The 18708-nt window shown below is 35.3% G+C and overlaps 1 protein-coding gene across 7 annotated transcripts in view; it reads right to left on the reverse strand.

Moving 5' to 3' along the window:
* Positions 1 to 944: 944 nt before the first annotated feature.
* Positions 945 to 18708, reverse strand: part of Syx1A (Syntaxin 1A) — a 66943-nt gene continuing 49179 nt past the window's right edge. The window contains exons 6-9 of one of the 7 annotated variants that reach the window (XM_089730271.1): positions 17865 to 18002; positions 17586 to 17696; positions 8530 to 8617; positions 945 to 5410 (exon numbers count right to left, since the gene is read on the reverse strand). In XM_089730271.1, the coding sequence (XP_089586397.1) occupies positions 8540 to 8617; positions 17586 to 17696; positions 17865 to 18002 (327 nt within the window). In that variant the 3' untranslated portion in view covers positions 945 to 5410; positions 8530 to 8539. The other 6 variants (XM_089730269.1, XM_089730268.1, XM_089730272.1 and 3 more) reach the window with 6 other exon arrangements.

The raw sequence follows: 18708 nt of genomic DNA on the forward strand, positions 1-18708 counted from the left end.
AAGTAGTAATGCGTTTCGGTTTGAAGGGTGAGGCAGCCATTATAACTATACTTGAGACCTTAGAACTTATATCTCAAGGTGGGTGGCGCATTTACGTTGTGGATGTCTATGGGCCAGTAACCACTTAACACAAGGTGGGCTGTGAGCTCGTCCACCCATCTAAGCAATAAAAAAAAAAAAGCTGAAATACTAGCTAGACCAGCTATTTGGAAGTCTAGCCACCCAAAGTATTTCTCGTACTTCTTGTGGAATTCTCCATCTATAGGTACACTCCGATTCTTATTCAAATCATGTACTTCACAATCTTTTCCAAATAATAGGTCCTGAACCAAAAAACTATTAATTTGTAAGCAATATCGAGATAATTTCGATATAGACATTTCGCTGTCGGACTTCCTTACTAGTCGCGGCGGCGAACGTGAGTACCCGTGGCCTGCAAACGGTGCTGCGCGAATGGTCGCCTCGTCCACCGCTTCGCTGTTCGCACCGCCGATCCCCGTGGCCAGGCCGTAAGAGCAGGCTTGGGATCCCGATAACCGTACTCGTCGAATTCGGCAGAGTTCGACGTGCTACCTAACCCATGCATCGGCCCGCTGAGTTTCTCGCCGGATCTTCTCAGCGGGTCGTGATTCCGCGGGATTTAAAGGTAGATACGTGTAACAAAACGTGGAATATAAACTAGGGAAAAAAAGATGATTCCGAATACAAAATATACATAATCTCAAGTATGGAAGTTCTAGGAAATCTAACAAACGATCAGAACAAAACCTCCACTAAAAATTCAATGATCTTTATAACACCATTGAGAGTGACCTCACGTGGCAGACATTATGTTGCGATGACTATAAGATCCAGTTGGAGCAATGAAAAAAAAAACAAGATAAATATGTGATGAGTCTTACAGATGCCGGTTTTGTGGAGTCTTTTGTACAAATTAAACAAGATTACAGCAGAAAACACCGTTTATTTTATAATTATGAGAGAATTTCAGATCGATAACCCTACATACAGAATAAACATGACTATGAAATCAATCTAAATCGAATTTTAGTGTGTTCTGAATATTAATTTGTAATAACTAATTAATACGTGAACTATATTACTGTAACAACGTTTAATTCCAGTGTTCCATTACATGAAGAATACAAGACAATTTAATATGAATATACCTTGAAATACAAGAAACCTTTATAGAAACATACTAAACTATTTCAACATTTTATCTAAACTAAATATAAAATAACATGATTTAATTTGATTAAAACAAACTATAAATTCTATTATAATATATTAAATGTATCTCATCGTTTAACGCGAAGCAACATCGAAGAGTTTTTAAAGAATAAAGCACGTATGTGGAAAATTGTTAAAATACGAACGTTTAACACTACGAATTGAAGTCTAGCGACTCTACTCATAAACAATATTTATAATATATTATAATATCATTGAACAATATAATATGCAGTGGGGTTTAACCTTAACACCGTCGATGCCGTTACAGAACACGCTATCGGTAACACTATAATATAATTTATTATGCATTGGATTAGACTAGCTTGTGAACCGAGAGATAAGATTAAACTTGTTTACCGCCCAATGATTCAGCACTGAACGAAACTAAATTAAACACACATTACAGTATTACGCATGATAAAAGCAAAAATCGAATTCTTACAGTTATTTCTTTGTTCGTTGTTTCAGTTAATTCACCAAAATTATTGAGAAAATTTAGCAATTTCATAAATTGTATTTATAAATTATTGTCTAAAGAAACGAATGCACTATATTTTATAAACAAATGAACGGTTATCATTCAAAACTTTGAGTCAACGAAAATCGTATAACACTACTGAATTTAGTTGTTTTTTTTTTAATTTTGTAACAAGCTATGTTTACACAACTGCTATTATTGTTAGACAGGTGGAAACGTAATTCTTACGTTTGATTTCAACACTTACTAGCTAGACCGTTTATGTAATAAAATGCTATAAGAATTGACACATAAGTATATAAACTATACTAATTGTGTACTTATATAAAATTAGCAATCCAACCAACAAGACGCCATACTATTTGCGTATGAAAAATACTATGTTAAGTTAGGTTATATATGTAGATAGTCTGTGGGCGCGTCTCGGGTGAGCGCCATTGCTGTTGCTACGCTGGTTGCGTTAAGGGCGACACGAACGTCCGTTGAACACGCTCAACAACTATGGTATACCCTTAATGAGATGCATTAAGTACAGAGTATTGATCAGAATAAAATAGATCGTCAAAAGCTGACTAGACTTTCAGTATGACTACACTAACTTAGCGGCGGGCCGACGCGATCGTTGACGGGTACACAGAGACCGCGTTCTTTGTGCGAATGTGCTCCCGGCGCTAACATTATCAATTACATTGGTGTCAGGTACGAGGCCTCGTAACGAGAGACCGGTATTATAAATTTAATACTTATCATTAAGGATGAATCTAGCTAATGTCGCGGCGAGTGCGCTGGCGGGAAGCTAGCGAACGCGTACAGGCGAGGACCGGCCGCGATGACCAATGAAGCTAACCAGAGAAAAAGGTATCACCTAACTTCTCTACCGTTACGAAGGCAACTAGATGAAATCCTACTCTTACAGATAAATATCTAACTATACTATAAATTTTTAAAATTAAGATTGCTTTATGTTCTTACATAATCGGTCTGACCAGGACAACGACACTCGAGGGCGGGAACGTCTCCGCGCATTTCCCGTATCCCGCCTGGGTCGAATATCCCTCGCATCATTCCTTCTAAATACATTTAACTTTAATATATTCTTACAGGAAAAAGGCTAAAATATTTTGGTGCTTAAATTTTCAAGTGATTTTCCTCTACGTTTTTTATTCATAACAAAAATATGTATTGGTTTTCTATACGTAACTGAGGTAACTGAATTAAATTTTATTCGAAAAGTCATTTATCCTAACTAAATCGGGTTACTGCAAGTTTAACTGTACAACGAAGAATATATTTAATGGTTTTTAAACAAATAATAATAAATTTTGATTCGTATAATTAATTAACTTGATCGAAAAGCCCCAATATTTCATTGAATCATACTCGCTAATATATGGAAAAAGTTTTTAAGTACTCTTACTGTTAAAAATTACACTCACGATAACAATTCATTATTATTAATATAAAGTTAACTAAACAACAACTGCATCTACTATCACACATTCGAAAGTTTAAAACAATTTTACAATTGTAATAGAATATTATTATTGCTTCAGCGGCGGCAGATACGCCGGCGCGATATGCTCTGTACAGAGGTCCAGTGACCTCCCAACGCGAGACCAATCGGCTATGTGCATTGTCGCTAAGTCAGATACATTTCTTTTAAACGCTAACCGAATTCCAAACATTTTGCGAAGCGTTATATAGAGTGTTTTAAAATTGATAAATTAATAAACAAACGTCTGAAATTGCCTTGCACATAGCATCTCACTGCCTCCTCCCCATTTCGTCCCGATCAGTCCTTGACTGAATCACAGGTTCGCGCAAGTCCGAAAAACTTGCCATAATTCCGTAAAGACTAAAGTATAAGCCTCACCTAAGCGTGAGGTGCAATTGAATACATTTCATTTACGTGGAACAAAAATACTGATTTCGATAAATACGCACGTACGTGCTGATTTATTTATTTATTTAAACACGTGTACAATTTAAACAGGAAAAATATAGTTGCGAGGGTCGATCTCCCTTGAGCGGCTGATTGCGGGCGAGCTATCGGTCAACCCATCACGTGCTCAATGTGCTTAGTGCGAGTATCTTAACGTTCTCGATAGCGTAAAAGTTAACTCATATTTGTATGGAATGGGACCGTTTGGCTACGTTTGCCGCTAGGGGCGCTGTTCCGACTGCATAAAAAATTGGGTTAACTTTTACGCTATCGCGAACGTTAAAAAACTCGCACTAAGCACACCGAACGCGAGCAAGCCGTCGTTCACATGAAAACGACACCTCATCATTTTAATTTGCAATAAAAAATTATTACGAATTGTAATATTTACCTAAGTCATGAGATCACATCCTCTACACTGAGCGAGAGAATTTAAAAACGACGAAAAACATAAAACAATTTGGCTATAATAAAATTTGTTATTTATCTAGTAATCTCTCTGTACGTATAGGTATAAAGGTGAAAGGTTTTAATATCAATTTGATCACTATCCACTCTCAATAAGTCGTCAATCTAAACACGCGATCGATTAAGGTAAATTTTATTTTTTTTAGAAACCGTATCGTATTTACGATAGCTCTATAGGCTATTTAAGACACGACCTTTAATTGTGTGTATGTAGAAGTTGATATACATAAACACTTGAACAATTTTAATTACGCAATGCTCAACAAGTATGAGAGTTTAAGTTGGTAATACAATGTCATTAACTGTTCACTACGATATGATCAAAATGCTAATGATTCGTAGTGATAAAATAATTCCGTAGTACCTATATTATGTGTATTTGTAGGTTATAGACATGAAGCCTAGTTAAATTTTGAATGGCTCGAAACATCTACTTAATAATGTTTAAATACCACTACAACAGTACAAGTATAATTGCACACTAATATTGTTTCCGGGATTATTAAACAATATAGATTAAACGATATAGATAGATATTCAATTATTGCTATACGTGAATCTCAAAGGGTTGCCAATGTGAACAAAGAGATTCCAACAAGAATTAGAAACTTCTACAGTGAAATATTTCTTTGAGAAAAAACCCTAGCTAGTTTAAAAGTTTTGTAGTTTAAGTCAAAAACAAAGAACACACCGGCAACCCCTTTTTGTTCCTTAATTGTACCGATTCATGATTTCGCAAAATACAATGATTCTTTAATTGCAAAATGTTACATGACAAAATGTTTAATGACATCTCGGATCTACTGTATTATTAAAATGAAGTCGGTTAAACAGAGTAGGTACATGGAGAATATTTAAAATCTGCAAATAACAGTCGGTCTACGTACAAACTTCTAACGAAACCTTTCTAATCAAGCTAAGGATTATCGGAAGATTCACATTTGTAAATACTTCACGGAATTTAATTCTAGATTCTTCCGTAACAGGCGAACGCGTTATCAACTTCTGTTCGCCAGATATGCTTACAAATATGATATTCCAACGTGATGTTGTTATATGCGTATTGTTTAAACTCGTTAATGAGTATTATGTACGTCCCCAAAAATTTCAATGCGTATTGGAAGATACGTGACGTTGTATCCAAATTTGATCATCGATGAACCGTTTTAAAACGCACAGATAACGTAACTTATGGAATGTAATGTGCGGATGACGTATGCAGCACGCGTGCCAGGCTGGTTGCAGGCACCGAAATGTAGGCTAATACTTCTTTCTGCTTGTCGGTCCTGAAATCATTTATAGAATCATGTAACGTAATAAAAACAAATCAGTTTCTAGTTGAATTTCGACATTTTTTCAAGACATTACTAAAAGTTTTTACAAAGATCGTTAAGTCGGCGGTAAACCACGTAATTCGTAACAGCAAATCGAAAAATAAAATAATCGATAAATTTTTGCTTTTATAAAAAAAATCACTTTTTATTTTATGTAGCGAATTTAACAAACTGTTCAAATTGAACAATTGGCTACTACCCCATTGCCGCCGTTATCCAAAGTGTAAATATAAAAAAAAGTTTAACGGATTGCCAGCCTTATGTCAGCATTTCTAAAAAGATTTAACATTTAAAAAAAACTGAAAACCTTATTTACTTTCTGAACCGGCGATCTCTAACACTCTTGTTTATATAGTTAGTTCGAAGGATTCAACCGATCTGATAACGAATTTTAAAGGTTATGCGATTCGTTGCTGCATTATTTGGTTATAAATTATAAGCTGTTAATTCTATCTATAAATTTACACGGCTTTAATGTTAGTTTCTTGTCGAATAATCGCCAGTAAGTGAATCAAGCAATATTCTCGACTGTATATTCTTAGCCTCGATGTTTTTTTGGACCTTGATTTGGACGCTAGTTTATGCAACGATAACCGAATTCACAAAATGAAACATGTTCCTACCATCACCGAACAAAATAACAGTAATTTAAAATATCCGTGAGCTTGTAATGCCCACCTAACTACTAACTTGCCAACATTAAATAAACAGCACTTTTTTCTAATTCTATTATTACTCTTGTTTGTTCAAATTACTTTCAACTACAATACAATTCGTCTAACTAAGACGCATACGTAGGCCCTTAAGATTAATTTAAAGCCACATAAACGATTCCTAATGATTAATCAATTTCTTTCGATAGATGAATATAATACATAATACTTAACAACAGCAATAGTTAAATCTAAAATGACTATTTGAAAACACTAAAATTCTCACATAGTAAACTTGTGCGCAAATGAGTCTATGTATGTATGGTTTAATAAAGTATACTTATTTAAATTACATATATACAATTAAATATGGGCAGCGGCGTATTGTGTAAGCCCGCGCGGGTAGTTATCGCCACACGAAACAGAGAAACAGTTACGCTCCTAGTTTGAGGGGTGGAACAATAGTTCCAAATATCTCATGGTTCCGACCTCATGTTTCATGCTGGAGAATGGCACTCACTTTTTTTTTCTACCTAAGCTGATAGCCTTGGGAGGTTATATCAGCATAACCTTAACTAATAGGTGAGCTCACGGGGCTCAAACCTGACGACGTTGCTAACACGAACCCTAGCAAGAGCCGTGCTTCACAGAATCTACCACCGGATCGGAAACGCGACCCACTGAGAAGATCCGGCGAGAAACTCAGTGGGCTGTGTCTGAGGGTTAAGGCACTTACGTTATTCGGTCTAAAGCATTTCGTAACGCTTAACACCAGGATAGGCGTGAGGCCTTCGTCTTTCTACCAAGATCATTAAACAAAGTACTGAAAAATCGGAAAACAAAACAATAACGAATACGTGCTTTAATTTGAGTACTATACGACACACAATTCAATGCCATTGCCATTTATAAGGAACTTAAATCACCTGTAAAATAAGTTCTTAATCATTGATCCGTGAAAGCATAAATTTGAATGCACAGGCACTTTCTCTGGTCCTTTCACAGTAACAAAATTTAGTATTCTTTTCTTTGGTTACTTTTATTTGCGATTTTTTTCCATACTTTATCAAAAACGTTATGCTTGATATTCGTAATCTCACGAACGATAAGTTATGTTTACATACATACATGATAAATGCTTATTCGATTATGGTACTTCTATTTCATGAATATAGTGTTTCAAACTCATGTTTTCGTGTGACGTGTGATTGATATTTATAATTTACATGAAAATCACGAAACAATGCAATACGCACGAATGTTAAATGTGTGTAACAGTAAGAGATGTGTGCAGTAATGAGTTTAAGTTTAAATTTCTACGTTATGTATCAAGCGTTGAGTCTACGTTACGAAGATAAATATTTGCGCGTTCACTACGAACAAGGACCCCTTTGTCAAAGCGCTGCAATTTCAAGATACATTCCTAAATTCTTGTTGAAATACATTCGGATTTATGGGGTTCATATTAAAGTCACTTTTGGTATACCTAAAAAATTTTGGAAGCCCAAAATGAAGCGAAACAACACTTCACGCAAAGATTAGTGTTGAGCAAAGCATTGAAACTGCGTGTGGAGTACAACTTTCAGGATGGACAGAGGATCCTAATTGCTTAGTTAGTTACTCCAAACAAATTTTTTAAAGCTTTTCGGATTGCCCATAATCCTGGTTTCACGTATTTTTTGGACTTCTCGGTTACGGACATATGTATTTTGCTATTTTGCTGCACTTTTGTTCTCTGTGTATTTTGCTCTGCATGTTTAATGAGGAGTGTTCTAGCCAAACGTTCGTAATGATCCCGCCATTTTTTTACCGCCGCATCAATAGCCCCCGGAGCAAAAATTAAAACAATGCGTTCCCAGATATTATTTCATATTTCATGAACAATAAATGTAAACGCGATGAAGGGGACTTTATTGTATTTCTGCAGTGCTATAAAATGTCCTTTTTAAGTGATCTATAAAAGAATTCCTTTGCTGTAAGGCAGCGGTTTGGCCGTACCCTGGTATTGTTAATGACCATGAGCGACAGTGACCGCTTGAAACAACGGGCAGCAGGCCAATCTGCCATGAAAGACAAATAAAAAGCGGACGTTAACAGAATGTACCAACTAAACTATAACTTTTCAAACCTTTGTCTACAATAAAATCAGTTCTATCGTAGGAGGAAATATTTATTAATCTTGAAAATTACAGCAATACCTTAATGCTACAAGGAATTTTTTTTTTTTTTTTTCCGATTTCCAATTCTCTAAAACCCTCTAATTTTGTACCTGGGCCACATCACAATCAGCTGTCGTTCTAAATACAATGGAATACAACGCTATAATATTATGATGTAAAATCGTGACGTATTATACTTTTCTAATTATTTAAATAAAGAACGTCTATGAAGCCCAGACAGACATGATGCGGATCAAACCTTCGCCCGTCTACAGGATGCTGCTATACACGAAGTATGCCGCAATGAGCACGAGCACGAGCAGGCACACCATAATCATAATCTTCTTCTGCATTAAGACAAATACAATTCACGATTAGTTAGGGGCATGGGCAGCGGGGGGCCAGGTCGACCTTGCGTCACGATCATACGAACCGCGATCGCACGGTGCGAGCCAAACTTACCCCGACGTAAGGGAAAGAGTTACCTTTGAGCATTTGGCGATCGTTACGCGAGCTGGGGCCGCTCACACAAAGTAGCTGGAGACGTAGCCGACGATGACCAGGCCCAGAATGAGGAGGCACACTAAGATCATGATCTTCTTCTGTTGACGGCCGAGTGACGGACAATGACGACCATGCAACATTACGCTTTAAGAATTCTCTTCTCCTTCCTCGAAAGTGACGCTCGGTAATCAAAATAAAACGACGTCAAAACGACATCATAATCAAAAGTAGCTTCGTGAAAATTTACTACCAATTAATAATTTAATTAAACTCACATTTAAATTGCGGTGCGTGCGTCATTTGCCACAATATTTGCGGGTAACATAATGAATTAACGAAAAAAAAAAGAAAACAAAATAAATTAAATAAATGTAATTAAATTTCAAATTATAAACATATTTACAACATGAGTAAAGTTCTATTTTTTTTTTAACAAAAGCAACAACTTTAAACTCATCCCTTCGTTGTGAGGGTAACTTATTAACTTAAGTGATAGGGAAAAACAAAAAGGTTTTTAAATTATAACTTAAATTAAATTAAGTAATAAATCAACGATATTAATATGACGTTAAATTATGTCTCACAGTCTTTCAATTAGAATGAGTGCTTTATAGGAATAATAAAATGTTGATGATTTTATAACGATACGATGTAATTGTACATTAATTAATACCAAAAAACAATTAAAAATCACAGTTAGTACACATGTATTCAAAATATAACAACTATAAAGCAACCAGTACGAGAGAAAAAATAAATTTGCAATCATTTCTGTAAGTTTTCAGAAATGCGCTTACTAAATGCCTTCGTTAATATAACTAGTCAGGTCATAAGTATTGTCACACAGTAAAAACTTTTCTTTTAGAATGCTGGCCACAAAAAAGTTTATTGAATTCGAATTCAAATTGTTCATGAAAATAAAAATGTATACTTTTAGAATTTTACTCATTTTTAAATATGGAGTGGACGCTTAAAGAAGACCGTGTTGCAGTTATTGCGTTGCATCGTTGCGGTTACGCGCCTGCGTTGCGGTTACGGTTAAAAATTTGAATATAACCAAAAGATTCGTTTATCGTACCATCAAACGATACAATGAAGACTCTAGTATAGATGACAGGTCAAGAAGTGGTCGCCCTCGGTCTGTTAGGACTCCATCAGTGATAAAAGCTGTGAAGGCGCGAATTCAAAGAAATCCCAAACGTAAGTAGAAACTGTTGGCCCTTCAGATGGGGTTAAGCAGAACCACGGTGAAAAGGGTGTTCAATGAAGACTTAGGGCTTTGGGCATATCGAAGAAAAACAGGACATCGTTTGAATGCTCGTCTAATGGACCTGAGACTGAAGAGATGCCGCGCTTTGTTGAAGCGGTACGCGGGAAAAAAATATCGGGAAATTCTTTTTTCGGATGAAAAAAATTTTAACGTAGAAGAGAGCTACAACAAACAAAATGATAAGGTGTACGCACACAGTAGTGAAGAAGCGAGCAACCGTATTCCGCGTGTCCAACGAGGTCATTTTCCATCCTCGCTCATGGTATGGTTGGGAGTTTCTTATTGGGGCTTAACAGAGGTACATTTTTGTGAGAAAGGTGTAAAAACGAATGCAGTTGTGTATCAAAATACAGTCCTGACGAACCTTGTGGAACCTGTTTCTCATACCATGTTCAATAACAGGCACTGGGTATTCCTACAAGATTCGGCGCCAGTTCATAGAGTGAAGAGCACACAAGACTGGCTGGCGGCGCGTGAAATCGACTTAATCCGGCACGAAGACTGGCCCTCCTCCAGTCCAGATTTGAATCCGTTAGATTACAAGATATGGCAACACTTGAAGGAAAAGGCGTGCTCAAAGCCTCATCCCAATTTGGAGTCACTCAAGACATCCTTGATTAAGGCAGCCACCGATATTGACATGGACCTCGTTCGTGCTGCGATAGACGACTGGCCGCGCAGATTGAAGGCCTGTATTCAAAATCACGGAGGTCGTTTTGAATAAACTTTAGTGTCATAAGAATCTATGTTTTGTTAAGTTCATTTTGGTATATGAATGGTTACATAATGAATAAACTTGTTTCAATTATTTTACATTAAACATGTGACAGAATTTATGACCTGACTAGGTAATAAGGATGTTTTTATTATTACATATATATATTATATTTTATTGTTGTGACTTAATTAAACGCTTCCCTAAACAAGTTAAGTAACGCATACAAAAAAGAACATACGCCTGCGTTTGCAACAGTTTTTTGTAATTATTTTATATAATACAATATAAATTTTTAAACAATTATTACACAAAAAAAGTTTGAGAACCACTGACAGCTGAACTTAAATTTAAAAAAAATACCGTAAATAATTTTACCTCTGCTGTGTACTATTAATAATAAATTGTGAAATATGTTCATAAATGTTATGGATGCATTCAAAAAAAAAACAGCTAATTTCATCACCCGAGACATTTATGAGTTAAGCTGTTGTGGATTATTCAGCTATTAGCGAGTTTCAAACATCATAAACATAAAAAAATAACATGCAAAGTAAACGACCCTTTTTGTTTTGTATCTACATTTCCGCCTTGTACGTTGGTCTTGACGCAATGGACTGCAAAATGCACGTGTGTTTATTGACCCTCAACTTCCCTTCCTCTTTATTTCTGGCTCAAAACATATTACCAGAGGTGAAAGGTTATTTTGTTTAGGCGACATTTCGCTTGACACGCGACGCTTATCTTTATGATTAAAGGTCCATTTTATTCGGTATTAGCATCAACGATTCATTTTTAACCGAACTTCAATTGAATATGCAATTTCGAAAAGGGCACATCTCAGAAAATGAAAAAAACTGATTATTTTCTAAAGCAGTGTAAAATTTAAAATATTAATTTTTGAGATATGTTTTAGTGTTAATTAGCAATTGAAAATTACTGGAATTATTATAAAATGGGTGTAGGTAAGCCTCAAAATTACATGTATATACCTATGAAAAAACGTATTTGACAAAATATGCGACATGTGCCCTTTTCGAAGTTGCATATTCAATTATGTTTACAACATTCAAATAGCTAAAAAAGTATTTTTTTCATATTTTTCCAAATTTCAAACTTTAAATAGCTCTTCTGTAAAGTTTCAAAAATGTCGCTTAAACCAAATATCCTTTCTTCAGCATTCCATGTAATAAAGTACCGTTACGCCGGTACGAGTAACAACGCCATCTATCGCCGAATAGCCTAACGAATATCGAAGGTACTAGTAAAATCGAAAAGTGCGCGTACAAAGACAATAAATAAGTATTGAGGGTTAGCATTACAAATACACTTTTTTTTCTACAACGCCGTGAATGGATTTACATGTCGATTTTTATAAAAGAAATTAAAAAAAAGGACAAGTGGGCACACTCGATATAGAAACCTTCACAAGTGTTTTTTTGCTCTCATACTTCTGCATCTTATACATAGATAGATGTATGCTTATGTTTCTTTTTTAGTATCGCTTTTTCATTTAATCTCTCGTTTCAAGTAACGGCTGTACTAAAAAGCTTCAATAAACACTTCAATTCTCAAACGACCTAAAATCCATGGTATTATTGTCTGGTATGAGTACCGGAAACACATACACACACACTCACAAAAGAATCTCTTTGACAAAGACGACTGACTCGGGCTAGTGATCGAACCCGGACCCCCGGCACAGAAGCTAGTCGTCATCAGCCACTAATCGAACGAGGTGATAAAACTGAGAACCTAACCTAAAAACTCAGTTCCACAATGGCCAAGTTACTTTAAATTATGATAAATCGCCATTTCCAATTACTTTCAATCATTGGGTTAAATGCTATTTGGTTTAAGCAATACTAGAGATGATGACCGAGATTTGGTCGGTTTTTTTTTATAACGCCATCTTGTTGTGTCTTTAAAGCGGTTAGTTGCCCTCAATTAAGAAAAATAGTATTATTGTTCGCCAATAGATGCCGGGAAGAGTTGATTATTGAAAACACGAATAAAATAACATTTTCTGAAAATTAATCGTAGCTAGATCGATTTATCGCCCCCGAAATCCCCTGTATACTAAATTTTATGAAAATCGTTGGAGCCGTTTCCGAGATTCAGATTATATACATATGTATACAAGAATTGCTCGTTTAAAGGTATAAGATTTTTGCAACTTTACAGGAGAGCCATTTCAAGTTTAAAATTTCGAAAAAATATAACAAAAAAATTTCTTCAGCTATTTCAATGGTGGAAACTTTTTTTATTGCCCTTGTAGGCACCTGATCGTGAGTGGTTACAATCGCCCGTGGACTTCAGCAATGCCAGGGGTAAAACCAAGCCGCTGCCTACCGTGCTTAATTGAACCGTACTTAATTTAATTGAAGTTCAATTAAAAACATCGAATTGTTGATACTAATCTATATCTACAAAAATGAATCGCTGTTCGTTAGTCTCGCTAAAACTCGACAACGGCTGGACCGATTTGGCAAATTTTTGTCTTGAATTATCTGTGGAAATCCAAGGAAGATTTAAAAGGTAAATAAATGAATGAAAATGCTCAGAATTAAATAAAAATAACAATTTTGTTTTTCCTTTGATGTGTCCCCCGTCGGACGGATTCCTTTTGTTTGTTTTAAGTTTATTTTATACAAAAGTTTAGGTCTTTTATTTATCGGTTGAGGCACTACGAAGTCTGCCGGGTCGGCCAGTACCAAATAAAACGTACCTTTAATTACAAAGATAAATGTCGCGTATTAAGCTAAATGCCGCTTAAACCAAATAGCAATTTCACCCCACGAAATATAAAAATAGCGATTTTTTCCCCGACGTAATATTAGGTCACCATGAAACAGAGTTATAATACTTAACGGTGTTGTCTAACTGTACAGACAAAACACAAACATATTTTCTATATTTAACTGATTTTAATTTATTTTTATTAATTTCATTTAACTGATTTTAAACAAACGAAAACTATAAATTCGCTATGTTATATTTTCATCGTTACTTTTGTTATCGAGATTATTTCTTTAGTACAAAAGTAGCATTGAAAAGAGAATTTTAAAAAATAATTTAGCTTAACATTAATTTAGTCCACGTTGTTGAGAACTTAACAAAAAAAGCTACCAATTTAGTAGTAGGAATTTTAAGCAAATCGATGCAATAGTATACATATATAATACATTAAGTTCGTATTTCTGTTTGAAAATAATAAATAATAAATTGGTTACGAAATAATAACGTATGAAAGAAAAAAAAACTTGTTTGTAAATAAAAATCAATTCGATAAATAAATTGTGATGTTACCTAACTATTAATACTAAATTTCTATCAAATATTATTCACAGACGCTATGAAGATATCTCTGGTAACACCAGCGAAGCTAAACAAGTTTTTTTTTTTAAATAACTTACTTATTAGCACAAACATTTTTATTGCACTTTATAAATTAATATTGTCTTCAATTTTGTCTACCGCAATGGTATAATTATTTCTACATGTTTACAAGATGTTAAAAAACGTGGGATATATTATATTTTTTCAATCACAATGTTTATATGTTACAGATAAGATTATCTATCTAGCACGTAAAGATCAAAACAGATGGCATCAAAATATTATCACTTCTTGATACCGACATGTTGATTTATAGATATGCCAGCATTTTCAAACATCTTGAAAATAACGATCCACGTATGTAAACATCCATTGTGAAAATCGAGACATAAAATGCAAGAACCTTTAAATATATCGTTTTAGTGAACCTTAATATTAGAGGCATAAAGGTCAACTCTATTTTATAGTTTTGTGGGTAGTTTTGTCGTATTTTCCTTGAGAATCTTATTCGAACCTACTACATTTTTCAGTAATCAAATTATTAAAAAAAAACTACCCTTCAAGATGATCGGATACAAAAGTTTCAATTATCGACCTTGTGCCTCTAATGTATAAAGCTTATAGTTGTATAGAGAAAAAAAAACGGGTTTTCGTGCTCGATGTTTGTATAGTGTTTTTTATTCATACTCATTCCATGTGTACGGTCCGATGGGTGACGTCACGAGCGATGCTCCGTGTCGCGTCGTTTAACTCAGCACGATCGCGAGCACTATTATTAATATAACCAGCGTAACAGACAGGCATATTATGATGAAGATTTTTTTCTGCAATGACAAAGGGAAAACAAAAGACAAAATAAAAATTTTGGTTCATGAGCGCCTTTGAACACGATCGAATGCTGCTTTTTTTAATTATTATTTTTTTATATTCCAAATTACGGCAGAGGTAGGACTATTACTGTACAGAATGTAATTAAACAAAAAATATTGTGAATCTCAGAGTATTGAATATTCTAATCGTGCTGTTTTAATGAAATCTAAATTTTACAATTCGATTGCTTTCAAAAAGCGAAAATTACTTTTGTAAATAGGGAAGCGGACCGCTTGTATTTTTTATAATTTTCGCGCAAACTGTAACGTGACGCGACTCAACGAAATGTTGCTTCGTATGACGTCATTTACATTCAAAATATACGGTGAGCTAGTCATAAATCATCCACACAACGATTATCCGCATAATAATATGACATCACGCATTGTGAGATGTTAGAATTTATCTTGATGTGAAGAAATGAACTTTCATGTATATATTTTTTTATTTATGCTTAGATGGGTGGACGAGTTCACAGCCCACCTGGTGTTAAGTGGTTACTGGAGCCTATAGACATCTACAACGTAAATGCGCCACCCACCTTGAGATATAAGTTCTAAGGTCTCAAGTATAGTTACAACGGCTGCCCCACCCTTCAAACCGAAACGCATTACTGCTTCACGGCAGAAATTGGCAGGGCGGTGGTACCTACCCGCGCGGACTCACAAGATGTCCTACCACCATTCAATTGTAATTTTAAACAGAAAGCATTAACGTTTCGCAAATATATTATTTTTATGGTGATAACTATATTTCCTTTTGTTACGAATGTCCGGTTCCCTATTTCAATGTGACCTCTAATAAAATATTTAAGATGCTTTGAAATTTCGCTCTGATCTATCTTATAAATATTGTTAACACCATAACCGGAGGCTAGTGCTTTTAAAATTATACCCAGCATTTTGCTAACATAAGCACATGTAATGTTTGACAAGATGTTACGACAAGCGTCATTCGATCTGTCATTAGATATTTTTTCAAATTTATTTAACGGCACGGATTCGAATTCTTTAAGCCAACATACTTTTTTAATGTACTCTGCATAATTACTGTTACGATTGAAATGTGAAAAACATTATCGACGCAATACAAAAAATATAATTAGAAATTTCATCGATAACCATGCAAAACGGCATGCGCGTCACAGAGTACCTTTTAATGTTTTGATTTTTTTTCCTTTTTCGTGATGAAACATTAACTCTTAATCATAAACAGTTGATGCTCTAATGACAGAGCGAACAAACAGCGCTTAAACAAGCGTCATACATAATTGATGTAGAAGTAACGTTATAAGGCATGCAAACGTATGACATATTTGATATAACGCCTCTAATTACCAACTGACTTGTTTTTTAAATTTGAATAATAAATTCATATATTTTTTTGGTGAAGTCTCGTGCCTCATGCAGTATCATAGCGATTGATAAAAACGAAACATTTAGAAGATTCTTTTAGGAGTAAAGATGAGATTACAGTTAATTTCGGCCCACCTCGAGCACAAGAACTTAGATCACGAGTTTAGCGTAACGTTTCTTTATGATTATTTTAGAAACAAGAGCTGTTTTAGTAGCGCCTCACCTCACAGTACCACAGCACAGAAACCGATCTATTAGTCGAGAACATTCGAAGGTTAGGTCGTAAAGTCTTGAGGCGTGATTACCTTTCGCGCTTTGATCATATACTCGCGAGCTTTATTGATCTCTTGTCGGCCGCTGCCCACGTAGTCGGTGGTCTGCGTCACTTGGTACTCGATGCGGTCTACGAGCTCGCCCTGTTCGCGCTAAGGTCAACGGCGCTAGGAGGGAAGGGACGCACGATTCGAATACACCTCACGGACGATTGGTTCATACGATTCGTATTGTTACAAAACCCCACAGCGTAAAACGTTACAGGACACCAAAGAGGAGCTGAAGAGAGGTTAGACAGGTTAAGAGAACAATCGAAAATCGAATACAATAAACACCAAATAAAAATAATGCATCCACAGCAAGTTCCCTAATGTTTGTGATACAGAAACAGCCAACATAGTGATGAATTACATTAGTATTATTACAATCGATACATGATCATTATATAGTGTTAAATACATTTAATGAATAATTGTTATCATGATACACAGATACACTTTAACGTAATAACGTTATAAGACACACGAATGACAAATGCGTTAAACACGAGGCAAATCACGCACACACACCAAATGAAATTAAATAAAAACAAACAATTAGTGACACACACACAGAGAATGACCAACGTTATAATATTGAGAAGCACAGTTCAACCCAGTGTTTAGTTACAAAGTTATTAAACACAACAACTAAAGCGAAAACATGTGAACACATTAATGGAGGGTAGGACTAAAACAAACAAAAAAAACAAATAAATATAAAAAGAAGAAAATAAAGAAAAAGAAAAACGCAGTGAACCAATCACCGGATCATCGACGTTAACATAATGCAAAAGATTGATCGAATCAAATAAATCAAAGACAAACGTAACACGGACAGATAAAGGAAAGGGGGTATCGAATAGGAACGGCGGGGAAGCGGACAAACAAAAAAAAAAACAAAAAAAACATATTAGTAACGAATGAATCGACATCGGAAAGATAACTCACCCGTCGAGCTTTGCTCTGATATTTTAGTGCCTTCTTTGTGTCCTGTGTCGCAGTTTGGACATAGTCCACGGCATGTTCTACATGATACTCAATGCGGTCGATCATTTCACCCTGTATCCATATTAACTGATTAAGTCGGCATCTACTGTCTTATTAAGTCCTTTTTGGAATATTTTTTGACACAAGGACACCTCGTTTTAGTCTCAGAAAAGTAATCGTGAATTTATTGCTTTAAATAGATTTGAAACTGAAATAAATTAATAAAGGTGTCATGTTGACCTGGCTTTCGACTAGCATCGCCATGTCCATGAACATGTCGTGGAGCTCACGGATCGATGTCTCCAGCTTGATGATGTCGGCGTGTCGGGCTTCGATGTCGGCAAGCGTCTGCTTCGCCTGTTGGGTCTCCATGATAATCTGTAAAAGTTAAGATACTTTATGATAAAAAAAATAGAATGGCTATACATTTGCGTGTGCATGTAATGGAAATGCGTCTACGATGGAATCTAAATGAACGCATACCTAATCCGCAATTTAAATTTCGCAGATTAAAATCAAATTATGCCTTTTTTCGGTTACGCTGAAAACGTGTTGGGCAAAAATCGATTCAATTTAAGTGTTCGCATCCCTATTATACTTTTTGGACCTAACTCACTAGTCGTGGATCGCGACTATTTTATTCGTAGTCATTTTGTTTGATCAGACTATCTGTCTAACGTCAACCAATATTGTGTATATAAATCAGTGGGAGCAACGGTGGATCCAGGGGGGGGGGGTCATGGGGTCATGACCCTCCCCCTGAGCTGGTTCCAGGACTTAGGTGAACCACTAATTGAACATAATGATTTTGGAACGAAGTTCCTTATCGCGCGTTGTGAAAGGGGGCTAGACGGAAAATATTCTTACGAAAAGTTGTCACGACACTTTTTATTTTTAGAGATACTACTGCCATCTATCAATTTTTATGGGAACAACTTAGACTGTTGAAATTATGGAATGAGTTTAACAGTTACTAACGCATCTAACATCTGTATTATATTATAATATGAATGTCACACAATAATAATAGAGAAGTAATGAAATGTTTAGCAATTATAAAATTTGGTGAGCCACAAAAAAACAT

This window comes from Bombyx mandarina, chromosome 10 (assembly GCF_030267445.1).
Source record: "Bombyx mandarina strain Sakado chromosome 10, ASM3026744v2".
NCBI lineage: Eukaryota > Metazoa > Arthropoda > Insecta > Lepidoptera > Bombycidae > Bombyx > Bombyx mandarina.